Source organism: Leuresthes tenuis, unplaced genomic scaffold (assembly GCF_036924035.1).
Source record: "Leuresthes tenuis unplaced genomic scaffold, fLeuTen1.0.hap1 SCAF_15, whole genome shotgun sequence".
Lineage (NCBI taxonomy): Eukaryota > Metazoa > Chordata > Actinopteri > Atheriniformes > Atherinopsidae > Leuresthes > Leuresthes tenuis.
This window is the reverse complement of record NW_027325369.1, coordinates 4,229,981-4,246,507: the sequence shown is the minus strand read 5'-3', so window position 1 is coordinate 4,246,507 and position 16,527 is coordinate 4,229,981. Positions and strand designations below refer to the sequence as shown.

The 16,527-nt window shown below is 43.2% G+C and overlaps 1 protein-coding gene across 1 annotated transcript in view; it reads left to right on the top strand.

The window, feature by feature from the left end:
• atrn (attractin) overlaps nt 1-16,527 on the top strand; it is a 111,359-nt gene that overhangs the window by 46,467 nt on the left and 48,365 nt on the right. Inside the window, exon 25 of the mRNA XM_072366147.1 lies at nt 3,629-3,690. Within this exon, the coding sequence (XP_072222248.1) occupies nt 3,629-3,690 (62 nt within the window). The remainder of the gene's footprint in view (nt 1-3,628; nt 3,691-16,527) is intronic.

Here is a 16,527-nt window from a genome sequence, read left to right as displayed (position 1 = left end):
CAGCGAGGTAACATCTTCCAACTTTCTTATCCTGCCTCCCTCCTCGCCTCAAAACATGTAATTTTAAAACATTTTTTTTACCATTCCTTCCTACTAACAGCCCTTTTCTGCCGTTTCTTACTCTCCTTGCGTTCAGCGGTCTGCTGCAGTGTGGCGCAGGATTGTGTATGCATGTGCAAGCGTAGGCGGCGGGTCCTCCAGTGTTGGCAGGCAGAGATCGGAGAGCTGGAAACCGGTTCGTAAGCAGCAATTGGGGAAAGAGCAATGGCAAAGTGGAATGTTAAGTTGAAACACATGCTGCATTCAAAGTGGACTGTGTGCAAGCTAAGCCCTCTCTCCAGGCTTTAGTGGGCAGCTGTACAGAGCTCGCTCTTTTCCTGGCTCACTGTCTCACACACCACCTGAAGGTAGCTTCTGTTTGCTTTCACGTGGTCGGAAGTGGTGTTAGAACGGCATGCATACCACTTGTTATTGTAGCTTTGCCGTCACTCCTTTGCACTGAACAGCCAGTCTCTTGCATAATTCAGCAGTTCCTCAGCCCCAGTTTTGGGAGGACTTCCACCTCGTGCTTATCGCACAGAAGTGAGAAGGTCTGAAAGTCACTCTTATGGAAAAACGCAAAAATCGTTTACAGCGGTCAAATGGAATTCTGCCAAGGTTTCATCAGCGTTGTGCAGCTCGGATCATCAAAGCCATGAAATCAGTCAGTCAGGAGTTCCTAATGCTTCTACTTTGCTCAGTTTTTTTCTGTCCTGATGAAGAATAGATCGGAATTTAATTATGTTTTTAATCAAACGCAAATCCCAGACTAATTACATTAAAGAGCTGTGATCTCCTGCTCCGTGCCTTAGTGAACATGTCATGATATGGTGGAGATTAGAACAGCCTCTAATTTAACACCCTGCTGTGGAGCATCAGCAGCTGTAGCTCTCTGGTGGCTCCACCTATCAGTGTTTATCAGGGCCGTGCACGGCTGCCTGGATGGTGGGTCCCGATAGTGATCATAGGTAGAATTTTATGTTGTTGTTGTTGTTGTTGCATCTTACAACAGAAGCAGTGCAAACTGAAATCATTCATTTGGGAGGGGAGGGGGGTGTTCTTTGGATTAAAATGAACAAGTTGTTTCCAAAGGTTTTACCTTTTTGAAAACGTGGAAGTTGTATGTGCTGCGATGCATTGCATTTGTTCTGCAGCCTTGCATCAGACAAAGCAAAGTTGTATTCTTTGGCAAAAACCAGCATGTATGATTTAAAGTGACAGGACTGTACGCAGGGTTAAAATGTGTCTGCGGCCATGATCGTGCTCTTAGAAGCTGTCCTTTAGCATAGGCTTTGTTACGTCCAGCTGAGTTAGCAGGTGATATATCATTACTTGTGCAGATGTGTGACCATAAAAAAAAAAAAAACGTTATTCAATTTTAATCTCTCTGTCACCGACTGAAAAATGTATCACCATTCCCCCTGAGAGTGTTTTGGAACTGCACGAGTGAAAGTCAGGGCATCGGCAGTATACGTCACAAAGAAACCATGAAAACGGTTGCTTGTGAAGTCCATTTGGTGTGTTCAAAGAGGATGAACGGCTGGATTCTACAGCAGCAACCCCACCGCTAATAATGCTGAAATCATTCACGAAACATTTCTAATGAATGAAAACATAACCACCACCAGCCCTTCAAGAGATGGTTGGACTGGAAGAATTCCTCCCTCTGCATGTCTTCACTGTTATGTGACAAAATATGAGGGGGGGTTATTCTGCTAAACCTGTTGAGCAGCAGCTACCCACTGATGGCACCGCTGGGTTTCATAGCTTCGGTGCTGTTGGAGCAGCTGTCAGGAGCAGTTAAAGACTTAATATTTCCTGTCTTAATGCCCAGCAGCAGACCTGCTGTGAGATCCTTTTTCGGACCCTAACCAACCTCTGCTGGGTGTGTAACAAGATTGTCACCTGGACTTCCTGCCGCTGCTGCCAGCCTTCCTTTTGGTGACAAAACACTGCGCATAGCTGACACTTGAGATTAGCTGCTACAATAACCGTTATCGTGCATGTTCTCAGTGTGGCAGCCCGTTAACACTTCTCAGAATGGAGTTAGGCAGCGATGACATGACCCAGAATCACCGTTCATGGTTTTTTTTTTTTCTCTTGTACGAAAGGTATTTGCTTTCCTTGAAGAGGGATATTGTCATCAGAAGGAAAAGTTGCAGGAGATCTGTTCACCTGAAGGAGTTGATGGCTCTTTTAGGCCGTTGTCGCTGAGCTTAGAGGGGTTCCAGTGCACCAGTCGACAAGGTTTCTTTGATCATTCAAAGCTTTGGTCTTAATAGAATCTCTGCCAATCACGTCTGCACAGTTTCTGGGAGTTTTTCTTTAATCCTCTCATCTGTACCTCCCATTTACATTCATTAGCATGAAATATTTTCTCTAAATGGTTTTCTACTAAATGCAAATAAAATTAGACAATACATTTTTTTCTTGAAATCCTGTTCGTTTCAGTTTTTTTGGATTAGAAACCAAACTGTTGCAGTGTTTACCTGACCCGGTCCATGCTGACGACATCTTTTTGGAACTTTTATTTGGGGCATATTGCCACCCTGAACTTATCTTCAGTGTTCAACAGTCTGGAGCTCAATGATCACACTGAGGATTCGATGCTCGGCAGTAATCAACAACAACACATTAGTGATCCAGATGGTGCTGACCACACAAGAAAATGAGACCCCCGGACCCTTCTGAAAACAAACACACAGACACACACCGTGTTGGCCAGTGTTGATGTCGTCTAAAGTTGGTCAGTTTATGTTGTCTCAATTTGTTTTCTTATGCATATAATGTGACTGTTCAAAAATATACAGATTAAAAGATATTATTAGAAATATTAACTGGTGTAACACTAATTTAATATGAACCAACTGGCTTTTCCATATTTTATATATATATATATATTTTTTATTATTATTATTTATGTATTTTTTTATAGTGTGTGTTGAACGTTATCAGCAGGGCTACACTACCTGTGTTCTGCCAGTGAGGGGCAGTATTGTGTTGCCGCTGGAATATTTTCATAATGACACATTCTGGGGTGAGTTTGGGACAGGGGGGGTAGAACACTGCTGACGGTGTTACCCCTGGCAACCCTGATTAAGACAGGATGTTGCTGGAACAGTGGCACTTGTGGTGATTTCAAAGAGCACATTTTCTGCCCACGTGTGCAGGAGTGAAGGGTTTGGTAGGCAGACCGTGGGCAGCTGAGAGGCCCGGCTGGCGGCTCGTTCACTTTGACAGATGTCAGGTCTGGAGGACAGACGAGCAGACTCACTGGGAACTTCCCAGTAGTTGTGATGATGGCGTTTTGGTGTCATAAGGAAGCAGAAACTGACAGCGACTGCTTGTTGTGAACCACTGCAAACGTACCCTGGCAACATTACACCATAAATCCCATCTATGAGTCACGATGCACGACACACACCCATTAATTGTGTGAGCATTTTCTGCCTGCTTATGTCAGGTCTACAAGGTCTCCAGAAAGTCTAATGCCTGTGTGTTTTAGTGAATTCTGCTGACCTGTTGTTTTAAAATCCTCCTTATGAAGCGGATTTCTGACCATCCGCTGTCCTCTTTCCCCTTTTCACAGATTGCCTTCTCCCAGCACAGTAACTTCATGGATCTGGTGCAGTTCTTTGTCACGTTCTTCAGGTGAGTGTGGCGAGACCACTTGGATTAAAAATCCAGATGCGATGTCCTTTATGTCAGACAGGAATTTCAGAGACTTCTTTGTATGAGAAGGGAGACGCTACCAATTTCAAAAGGCCACAGGTCAGTTTTATGCCTGCAGACTTTATCTGCTGTATCCTGCTGTAACACCAAGAGGTAAACCCTGAATGCCTTATTTACCAAACTTGCATAGGACCAACCCAACACAACATGACTATCAGTCCAGAGATTTGTGAGCGCTCAGGGAGAGACGGCCTCGCTCAGCAAGAATCCAACCAACGATAAGCTGCAGGAGCGAAACTTCAGAATGCATGAAGTACTTCAGTCAATGTATTCTTATCTTTTTCCAGAGGCCTTACTTTTATTGAATTGTACAATAAGATATGAGATAGTAGTCCATTATCAGGGTTGATCATTCACATATGTAAAGAAAAGCCAGAGAAATGAAAGATGTTGTCACTGGCTGCTAACACTCACTCCCCTGTCCTCATTTTTATTTACATGGTTGCCAGTTCCTACAACTGAATAAAGATAGTCGAGCAGCACTTTGATTGCTGCAGCCGCAAGGAATTGTGGGATGGACTTATCTCCTTTCCTTTCATGAAAGGATGGTCCAGTGTTTTCTTGGCCGAAGGAGATGATGAAGGAAGCATTGAAGCTCCTTCCTTGTTATTGAGAGAATTTGACCAGCTCTTATCACGGCTGCCTCTCAGATAATTGTGGGGTCATGTCACTCACTTGGGAACCTTTCTAAGACAGATTGATTAGGATTATTCAACCGGACCAGGTTTTAAGGAGACGGTTGAGTCCGTTCTGTGGTGAAATGGCGCCTTTCCCCAACAGTTGTGACACTGGCCAAAATGACGAGATAAAGTGAAGTAACATTTTCCCCAAATTGTCTGGATATTTTTATTGGTTGTTATTCAATGTAGATGAACAAAAAATAAAAGTTTTTCTCACTACCATTCAGTGTGCTAAAGTATTGCATGTAGAAAACGAGCGTGTTTTCACACATATGAGCAGGATTTCACACATCACATTCAGCAGTGTAGTTTGTTGAAATCGTTCAAAGATTGTTTAACTAGACAAACTAATGTTGACCAAACATTATTTTATATCCTACCCTGAGCCGGGATTCTGGTAGCTTTCCGGGATAACTCCTCCAAACAAAGCGCTGATGTCAGCATGTTGTATAGCAGGTTTGCTCGCTGTGGAAGGTTTCAGCTGTGGACATGAGCTAAGTGGGCTTCTGATCAAAAAGTGGAAAACAAAATTGCTAACAAAGTCGAGCATCACTGCATCAGAACAACAACACAAGACATGGCTAACAGGTCCAGCAGCAGGAATGCCTGCTCAGCATCCATCTTTCCACCTTTTATTTCTCGAAGCTCTTGCCAAGAAATAAAAGCGGGTCTGAAGTTTACTCTTGTTCGGTCTTTCCTCTCGCTCTCTTTTCTCTTTCTGGCATCATCTGTCAACTTTCTTTGGTCTTTCCTCTCGCTCTCTTTTCTCTTTCTGGCATCATCTGTCAACTTTCTTTGGTCTTTTAACCTTTGCACGGATGCCATGAAAAACCAACTCTTTATGCTTGAGTTTTATTAGCTGCTGGCAGACAAAGCGTGGGTCAGGGTGATGTTTGTATAACCACAAAGAAACCACTGAACTCAGCACTGTGAAGGCTTGTTGGTGTGTTCTGTAATTTTTCTTCATATAGAGAGCGGTGTCCCACTCAACACGTGCTAAACAAGTCATGAAATGGTGAGCATGACACATGAGTAGCCTCCCCCCTTCTCCTCTGTCTGATCACTTACTCCACATCAGATATGTTGGTGTATAAGTGGCAGCGGCGGAGTGTGCTGATGGATCACCAAAGATGCTCGGCCGGTACATCAGTCTTCGCTGTGAGGGAGCGCCGCAGCTGGCTGGTTTGTCACAGCTGGTTAACCATCAGCACACACAGGCAAACTCCTGATGCTTCATCTCCTTCTTCACCTCACAAGCATTATTTTTTGATTTATTGAATATTCACACAATGTCAGCCTTAAAAGTTGATGATAAATGGCTGATAAACGGTTGTTTCTTTACACATCCAGTGGTAATGGAGCAAGCTATTTATGTAGAATTGTGCTCTGGCAGGCAGCCTGGTTAATGGAAATGTGACACTCGGCTTTGTTCTTGCTTTTTTTTGGATTTAATCACCCCACCTTGTTCATCAAATTGGCTGGCAGGCTGTGTATGTTGGGTTCAACAGGGCTTCTTAGCTTGAAACGGGTAACCTCAAAGACATCACCTGTGCTGTGAATTCAGCTACACTTACATGTACGATGAGCTCCCACAGAGAAAGTTGGAAGCAGCGGAATGTCTTCAAGGTCTTTTCATACATACCAAAAGTCTTGCAGTGTCATGAGTCACTTCCCTTCCCATGCTTGTATACCGGGTCCAGTTGAGCGCGCAGGCCTCTCTTTGACCGTGGCTCGTCTCGGCTGCACATGTAACTGTAAAGCAGTGAAGTTGGGCTCCTCTTTGTTGAACACGAGGCGAGTCCGAAGTCTTGCTTTACAGCTACAGAGGAGAGCTTTAAAATGAAGGGGTTAGATTTGAACTCAACGTTAAATGTTTGTTAGAGCAGATGTAATACAGTTTTATTGTAGTTCCTTAAATGTAGGTGTGCTTTAAGCATAGTGAGAGTGAATTATTTAATAGACCATTTGAAAGTGTTTTCACACTCTGGGGTTTTGCAGGTGTACCCAGTGTTGCCTTTTTTCTGATCACATGGCTTATTAAGTTTAAAGCCTGATGTTAATTTTCATTTACCTCTCGTATACAGTACACAGCCTCTGCATCTGCTTCCCTCAGCAGTCTGCTGCAGCTGTGTAATATACACTTGGAGTCAAATGTTCAGATACCTCATGCTATATGATGCATGCTGATGGAACCATTTTGCAGTCTTGCTCATCGCTGTGTGCACCTGCGACATATTAGAGTGAATCACCTCCAGAATGTAAAATGAATTTCTTCAGGATTGTTGAGCCGTGGCGTTCTTTGTAATGACAGCGGCGCTGGTTTTGCTGTGAGGTCGGAAAATGCACACTTCAAACTCCGGACTTTTTCAGGAACTGCTGTAATGTCTTATTGATTTAAAAAAAGAACTAGATCAAAAGTACACAAGGGCATCCCCAGTGTGGTTGGCCGCGTGCATCCTATTTCTTTGGAGTATCCCGCCTGAAACCCAGAGGGAACTTGAGTGAATTGCAGTTTTTTTTTTTTTAGTTTGTTTGCGCTACACGTTGACCTGAAAAAACTGCCAGCTGCTCTGAGTCGTTGTTGACTTTTATTGATTGGCAGCGATGTAAGCGACACAAGATTTGATCCAGCTGATGTGAAGGACTTCTGTACTTTTTATATTTGGAACCAGCTATTTTCAAACACAGTGATGGTCTGTAGCAACCTGTTTGTGCTTAAAATGAATGAATCGCCCTGTTTGTTGAGGCTTACTGTGGCGTACAAAGGTTTGAACACCTCGACTCAAAGGAGTGGTGCAGCAAGAATCCGACAGAACCAGAAACTTTCAAACATTCAGTGCCACTAAATTTAGGGTGAACCAAGGTGGATCCATTTTTCTTTTACTTGCCTGTCTGTCCCAGGATACATGTCGAAGCGTCCTTGGGCAAGACACTGAACCCCACGTTGCCCTCCCAGTGTATCATTGGGGGTATGAATGTGTGTGAATGATTAGAAAGCACGTAGTTATTTGTATCTTAAGACGTGCTGTATGAGTGTGTGTGAGTGGGGTGAATGCGGCATGTAGTGAAGCGCTTTGAGTGGTCAGTTAGACTAGAAAAGCGCTATACAAGTACAAGTCCATTTTACTCCCCTTTCTATCTTCTTTAATCTCTGGCTCTCCAGCTCCCCCTTCTGTTTTCCCTCTTCATTTCTCCCACTTCCTCCTCTTCTGTCCCTCACGGTCTCACTCAACCCACCCTCCATCCTCAACTCCCAACCATCACTCCCTCAGACTCTGTCTTAATCCCACAGCGCTGTCTGGTTTTTGAAGTGTTCTGCCTGCCACTGATTCAGCACCGATGAGTGGAGGACTAAAGTTAGCAGGCCTTGTCCCCATTTTGCTTCTGTTTCTTTGGATGCTGTGTTGTTTGTGTTGCAGGGGAGAAGAGGGATGCTAATTAACGTGAAAATTGTTTGCTCATCTTCCCTCCGTCTTTCTGTTTCTTAATCTCACTTTCCCCGTGCCACATTCCCTGTGGGGACAGATGAAGGTGGTGCCATCCTGTTATCGTCAGTACCAGCACAGTTACCCCCACAAGCATCCTCCAGCCACACAACAGATGCATTAATCATCAGTGTTAACGGAACACAGATGCATTCACATATTCACGTCATATTACATGTTAAGTATTGCAACAAAAATAAATAAGCCGTTGATGAAGAAAAAAAAACAAACATATTCGCGTCCAGCTGTCCAACAGCTTCACACGTCAGACTTGCCGCTCTAAATCGTGCCTTTTTCCAATGTGAACTCCCAACATATATGACAAACTTTTAGTGATTAAAATGGAACGTTGCCATGCAAATCCAGTGGTTTCTTCCAAGGCTGAAACAGCTGGAAGACTCAGAAACAGTCAACTCTAAAATCAAAACATGACAACTAATGTAAGCACACTTTGAAGAAGTGGTGACCTGAATGACAAATTCCTTGGCAACATAAGTTCAAACAAATTCAGTATTCTAACGCTGCATAATTGCTACGACTTTATTCGTCATTCATCCTTCATTTCTTACTTCTTCATAAGGAATTAAATTATTTTTTTCTTTCTGCTTATGAATCAGATATGCTGCAGTGGCTCAGCAAAGGTGCAAAGGAAAATAAGACGGCATAAGGAAATTCCATCTTTGCATGTCTTGGCAATTAAGTGGTAATAACATATGCATATATATTAAAAACAAATGTCTATGAACACTTTTTAACGCCATTCAGAGTAGAGGCAACCATGTGTGGATGCAGCTGTAATCTGATGAAAAGAACAAGGTCGGCACGATGACCAAGCCATCAAATCTTCCTCACAACATCCAGCTTTTTGTAACCTACGATAGTAGCACACCTCCTCTCATCTCGGACCTGCTTGTATTTTATTTCTGGCGGAGGCACAAAAGCAACAGGACATTATTGTTTCTGAACTATTGTTCTAGAACACTGGCCACATGTCGATCCGGTGTGGTGTTTACGTCTTACAAAATATGAGTTAACCTTGTAATGGTGAGTGCAGCGCTGAAGCCGGTTGCCCCAGAAAATTCTCTTCCCCTGAGAGTATAACGACACATCCCTGCTGCTTGATGACCAATATTAGAATAGCTCGTGCTTTCTGGCGTGCACTTCCATTCCTCAAAAGTTCTTGGATGTATTTTGGTTGCATGACCACCCCTAATGTAAAAGCAAAGTCCTTGTGCTGCCAGCATTGTGCTCTGCAAAATATTCATGCAAAATTCATTCTTTCACACACTGTCAGAACTGTCTGTTCTGGAAAAAAAAAACAAAAAAACGTACATTACATTTTGAGGAGGCTGCAAAACAAGTAGAGCCATGTCTGGTAACACATTCGCAGCAAGTGCAACCACTAAGCAGTCAAAGCTGCTACAAAATACAATCAACACAATCAGGAATCCACAGGCTTCCCTGTAGATTCCAGCGAGCCTGCTGGGCTTATAAAGCGTGGCACCATACACGCAGCAAAGTTTCTGGATTTCAGCATTATTTACAACAGTAGCAACGATCCAAACCAAACCATGATGATATACATTAACACACTTTGCAACAAGATGAAGTCTGTCCGTTAGTCTCCTCCAGTGTTATAGTGCAACAAACGGCACAACCGACAAATGATGGTATGTATTCTGGATGAATGTGTGCCAATGAATCCTTCTTGAAACTGGACTTGGCCAGTAAATCATCTACTCCTTCTCCCCCTTTCAGCTGCTGTGCGTTAAGAAAAAAAAAAAAAAAAAAAGTTGAAGCTAAAAACAAATACTCGCTGTAGTATACTCGCAGCTTTGCTTCACTGACCTGCTACACGATAACAATGGAAGCAGCAAGGCCAGCTAAAAAGGCTCCGGCGTGTCAAAGAATACGCCGAACACGACAGACTCCAAATCTGATGATTGGACAAAAGCTCCAATTTGTTTTTGCTGTGCTGGATGCAGCGGATCTACCAGGAGAACAGCAATGAAACGCCATTAACAAACGGATTGGAACACACTTGGGAAAAATGCCTAAATATTTGAACGAAAACGTATGTGAATTATGTACATTTAGTTTTCTTTTTTAATTCCGAGCATCTCCAGGCTAGTGGAGAGGGAGCTGCTGACCTTAGACGGCCCACCTCTGATTTTCAAGCCTTTTGTTCTGAAAACCACAGTATTTTGACACAAAAGGAGATGTTGTGCAGCTACAGCTTGACATTTTACTCTTAGGCCTTCCATTTTTCTCTGCAAACTGAAAGCCAACATGTTGGTCTACAGCTTTCTCACAAAGACATGCTGCACTCCAGTTTGAGTTTGCTCTGGAAAGTATTGACAGGTTAGAGTACTGCTGGTTAACTCTTTGAATCGATAAAATACGGTGAAACGGTGTCTCGTGACAGTTTCTGTTTTCAAATATTGACAACATAAATGTGCATGAAGACACACTGTCTCAATCATCCTTGTATAGTGAGACTAATAATTAAAATCCAAAATGCATTTGCCTCACTTTATTGAAAGCTGTCGCTGCTGTGGAAAATGACTGGTGAATCATGTTGCTTCACAGGGAGAGATGGGATTTGGTTGGGGCGAAGGCATGAGAAGACAGAGTACTAACAGGTTGCCCACCCTTCACCAAGGCGGGGGTTCATGCGTGCGTGGCAGGACTCCGTGATATTAATGAATCATCCCGCTGACATCAAGAAGGCTTAAATCCTCTCCTGAGAGACACGTTTGACTGAAATCTACATCAGTGTGAAGATGAGCTTTTACTTGAGGCTGCTTCCTCCTCACAGTTTTACACTTTTCCAGTCATCGGTTGACTGTTTCTTCAGCGTCTGTCTTTACTTTCCAGTGTATCAAAGTACTATCAGCAAAGTCTGCTCGTAATGATTCCCAATCACAGTGAGATCCTGAATTGAACAAACTTGACTTACTGGTCCTCTGCCGTTTACCTTGTGAAAGCAGAAAACCGATTATCGTCTTTTTACCGTTTCTTTTGTTTTTTCAGCATCCTGGTCTTGCATGTTGCATGTTTCCAACTGTTACTTGAGCCATCTTGAATCTCAACTGCGCTATTCTGCTCTTTACCTCTTCCAGAACCACCACCTTGTGGTTAAGAGCAGCAGCTTACGGACATGACGGGACACAACATCTCCTCTCTGTAAAAGACGTCATTTCTCATAAGCTAGCAATAAAGAGCCGATTATACTAGTTAATGCTTCAGCCATAAGACAAAATGCCAGGGCGCCTGTGTACCCTTATCACACCTTAATAGGCCTAAATGGCCTATAGTAGAAGACATTTTGTCAGATGAATCATCGGCATCCTCAGGAGCGACATATTGAAGGCCAGTCTTGGCTCACCGTGATGAGTGAAACATCTCCAGCACATAATCTTATTTTAACTTTACAAATTCATGGGAGTTTGATTGTTTTGTGCATTGAGCCAAAATCTTAAGGTCAACAGCTGTGAGGACTGATGACTTTTGGATCATGGAGAACTGGCTCCCATCCAGAACTGTCTCAGTCAGTTATTTGCCCTGATCCAGCTCATAGCGCCACCCACTGTATTATTAAATCATCTTTTTCCTTCTCCATGCATTGCAAGTTACCATAACTGCTGTCGCGGGTCTGCTTTGCACTGACGACGGCTGCATTTTATGATGCTGCTCAGGTCACAGGCTGATAAACCGACTGCGTTAATCCTGACGAGCTGTAGCCACGTAGGGCTCCTCTGGCTGAGCTGCCGCTGCAGCAGTCTCAGCTGTGTCCTGCTGCTGCTGTGGAATGACTGACATTCATTCACCTGGCAAAGGTTCAGCTGCTTAGACCAGCATCGAGCTAACCTATGGCTCAGTTCTTCAGTGCTTTGGTGCAGACGTGTGAGAAATATTTGACGTTGTGTTCCACACAGTCGAGACCACACAGTTTTCAGGAGAGGTAGAAGGTTTGACAACTCACTTGAGAACTGTGTGGTGCTCAGCTTGGGACTAAATCGTGATTGTTTTCTGTTGCAAATCAGTGAAGTGGAACAGGAAGAAATTACCATTCCATTTCTCAGACACCCCCCCTGACACATAATAATACTGGTATTGAAAAAGAGGGGGGAAAAAACTGGGGGGACACAGCCTTCATAGAAACTGTGGATGCACATCCGTCTGTAAAGTCCCAAATAAAAACTGCATTGGTCCCAGACAATTTGCTTGAAGCAGCCATCAACGGAACATAAATTCTTCTGTTTTTGTGATCATCCGCTCAAACACGTGCACACCTACATCTCTCCGACACAAGCACTCAATCATTTGCTCACACAACCACATGTACTCATATTTGTCACTTTTACATGGGAGGCAGCTGGCTATTCAGCAGGGCTGCGTGTCCTCCAAGCTCTATGAATGTCCTTCTAGCAAACACAAGACACTGACTGGGTCCCTTTTTTACCACTGCATCCTTTAAAGCTTTGGGCTGCTGTGTGCATGACTGCACTTGTTGGGGTTGGCTCAATACAATCAATTCCACATGTCAATTTAAACTACAATCTATTAACTAATGACAAATCATTCTCTATTATTTCCCCGCGGTATTTGTTTTCACTGGATCATTATGGAGCTGAAAGCTTTTCTGTCCTCGAATTTTAAAAGAGATCAATGATATCATTTGGCTGGAGGGAAGTGACATTGACCCTAACTGTGATATGTGCTGCACGGTGAGTGGGCTCGCTGCTTTTTCGAACACATGCTTGCTTTTGTACACAAGCGTCAGTTTGGATTAGTGTCACCAGCATCAGTGACGGGCTGGAAGACGGATGACTGACAGCAAGGCGGAATGTGAAAGACTCTGCAGCACAAAAGCAAAACATGGCCGTGATTCCATTCACCTGTCAAGTAAATGTCCTGGAACTGGTGAGCTCTGTACAGGGAATGCAGGTGATGTCATCAGACATGTGACTGTTGCACCCACTGAGTGGCAAAAAGACAGCTGGCTTAATGGCCGCCAACTGTTTGACTGGCTTGAAAAATGGTGAAGAGCTGTGCAATGGAATGTACCAACAGATTCAGAAAGAAGTCGGGTTTTCTGTCCAGAATAAGAAAAAGTAAAGGGAAGAGAGCTAAAGGGACTTGTATTAGATTTCTGAGTAAAAGGCCACGATGAAGTGGGAAAAAAAACGGTATGTGCCCCTAAAACACATTAATGGTCACATGAGTTACTGCGCTCGTACACAACATGGGCTGCACAGTGGATTCTGTACTATGTCCTTCATCCATGTTAACAATGTTTTCATTTCAAAAGGTTTAATAAAGTAAAACTTTACCCATACAAACCTGTCCATATACAAACAGAATCATGATTGCAGCCTTTATTACTTCATCTTTGGCCTGTAAAACATATTAAGTTGGAAATAGTTTTTTGGGATCAAAAAAAGCATCCAGTTGTTAGCAGTCGGTCCTCTTCGCTTTTCAAGCACTGCTGTAAATAAGACGTGTGCAAACAATAATTGTACAGTTCTATATTCTGGGAACCCAGCTGCTGTCTCATGTTTTTTTTTTTTCAAACACTTAAGACTTCCACTCACCCACTGTTGTGTTTGCCCTTTAGCTTCTTCTTTGTGCTGCAGACTGACAGACTCACTCTTTCATCCCCATGAGACACCTCAGAGAGAAAGAGTCAGTGAGACTCTGAACACACATTAAAACCCTGCCCGAGTGTCCTGAGGGGCTTCTCCAGGTGCTCAGCAGGCTCTGCTGCCATGATCCCTGCTGTCTCCTCCTCTCCAAGCTTTTTTGTCTTCTGTTTCCTTCAGTCTGTGAACCTCCTTTTGCTGCTGGAGAGCTGCCTGTCTGTTTACCTCGCTGCTATAGTGTTCTTTCCCCAAGCCGCCTCCGTTTGCTTTTTCCTTCTTGCCTTCTGTTATTATTCCCTCCACATTTCTAGCCCTCTCTTCATCTCTTTTTACAATCTCCTGCATTCTTTACCACACTCCCTGTAGCTGACCTCGTTGTCGGGTTGAAGATGGAGCAGATGGAGCGCATGAAGCACCTTACAGCTAAACCTTCCTCCTGATGTGTCCACTGAGCTGAAAGCTGCTCTGCGTCTGATTAATAACTAATGATTCGTTTTGACTCAGAGCCTTTAGTCTCACCTGAGTGAGGAGGAACGTTAACAGGGCTGAAACGCACTCACTCACTCACTCACTCACAGGGAGTCCCAGAGGAAGGCAAAGTCTTTTCTCCTCATCTGAGCACGCTTTGCAGGGCCATGGTGTGTGGAAAGCCGATTTAGGCAGGATTGTGAAACGGAACAAAAACTTTGGGGTAAAAAAAAAAAGTGGCATGATGCTTTTCACCAACAAGACCCCAGTAAAGAATTGTTTGAAATAGAATAGGACTCTTTTTGTTTTCGGTCAGATCTGTTTAAAAGGTTTTTGTAAGGTGAACTGGGTCCGATTTTCCTTTTGATATTGAAAAAAACCCAAAATGAGCAATAATAAAAGGAGAAAACCCGTTTTTTATTTTCAAAATGAAAAAGGTGAAAACAAAAAACGAGCCGTTATTCGTTTTCCGACATGTTTCAAGATGAAAACTCTGAATCGGAAAAAGACGTGAAAATTTCGATTTTCAATATTTATTTATGGTCTGTGACTTTTTTTGGTTGTGACCCGTTCACAAGTTCAATAATTTGGAGGCAATAAGCCGTAAAGCGTTTCCCTTTGTTCCGTTTGGGCTCATTTTTGTCCTTTTGTTTTGTTGGCCAGGAGTCCTCGCCCTTAGACTTTAACATGCCACAGTGTGGCATATTAAAGATTCAGGTTGAATATGTTACAGACAAGCCTAAAAAGAGCTATCGTTGCAGTGCAGTAAACTGCTGCCTGTGTTGCTGACTTTATGGGCAGGGCAACATTTTTAAAAAAAAAATTTCCATTGATGTTATTTACTTGTTTGTCATCTGACCTATTAACCCATAATTGTCTAAATAAATGAATAAGTTGCATGATGTAACTCTAGTTCTGAGTACTCGAGTTGTCCACCAGCAGGCTGTTTTGGAGATGGTGCAGAATTCTCAGATGGGAAACGGTCTGTTGGCACTGTACAGGCTTCTTTACTCGGCACATTAGCAGGCTACGAGAGGGAAGAAATATCGTTTTACCGATGTTGACACATACTCATCGATGAAATTGTGAGCGTTTGACCCCTACATTTCCACTCCACCACATAGAAACACCTCTGCTGTGATGATGGGCTCACTCACTTTCGAGCTGACTGCATCAGAAATATTTGGATTGTCATTGGACATTCTGTTGCACACAGACTGACCGGACGTGGAGGCGCAGGTTATTCTCCCACTCATCTCTACATTTCTGTAAGACGGGTCTCAGCACCCTTAGAACGGGCTTTTGAAAAGATCAAACCTGATATCTCATTCCTGGTCAGAATAGTTTGTCACAGGTAAACGTCAGTGCACGTCACAGCCCCACTGAATGCATGTTTGACGTAATCTGGTTTTGTGTTGCCACAAAATGATGAACCCTTCTTTTATTGAACTGTTCTCTAAGGAGAAAAAGCAGCAGTTTTAATTCGATGTTTGGTGGGATATTTAATTATCAGTATCTAATTAACATAAGTAATTTGCATTTGAGGAGGTTAATAAGACTAAAACCAAAAACAACAAGTTCAGCTGGATGCCAGCAAGCACACTGCAGCACCATCCCACCTTTTAGAACAAGCTAAATGTGATTTTGCTCCCTCTTCCTCATCCAGTGAGAAAACTTCCATTTTCTCTGTCTCAAAATGCAAGAGTGGTGAGTAAATGAAGCATTCAAAGCTGCAAAGATTATAAAGAGGTTTGTATTCTGCTGCTGTCCATCCTTTTATTCTGTTTCAGGAATTTAGTTTGGTGAAAGACCTTCCTACAGGTGATAAGATTTATTGATGATGAGAGCAGGACAGAGTCGGACCTCTGAGCAACAGTTGTTGGATTGTGTTTGTTGGATTGTGTTTCAGTGGTCAGGACTTGTCAGCCACAGTGATAATGAAATGCTGTTTGGCTGCTGAGCAGGTTTCATTTCCCACCCTGGAGTGGAGGCCAGCAGCAGGCAGGATTAGTATTCACCTGGCTTTAGACAACATGAGCTGTGTGTTGGTCTTTGCCCTGTGGCTGTTGTCTTGCTGTTAGGTTGGCCAATGACACCTCAGAGCTCACCTCTCTGGCCTCGGCAGCCTGTGGCTATAATACACTTCCCCTGGCTCCGTTTCAACTCTCAGCCTCTAAATGGGACAGCATTCATCATATTTAACTGGATTTGATAAAGAAAGGTTTGAAAATGTGACCTTTTTGGCTGCGTGTTTGGTTCTTTTACTTACTTAGTCGCCTCCTGTGCAGCTGTGGCTCAGTGGGTTGAATAGTCATCCTTCGACTGTGGGTCATTCATATGGCAATAACGTACATAATATTATTTACATTTTAGAGTAAAAAAAATTAAGATCAGGCCCACTGTTTTTAGTGTTGTATAGTATTAGTAATCTCTTACTAAACTACTTTACAACTACTGTGGTATGTCCCTCAGTACCTC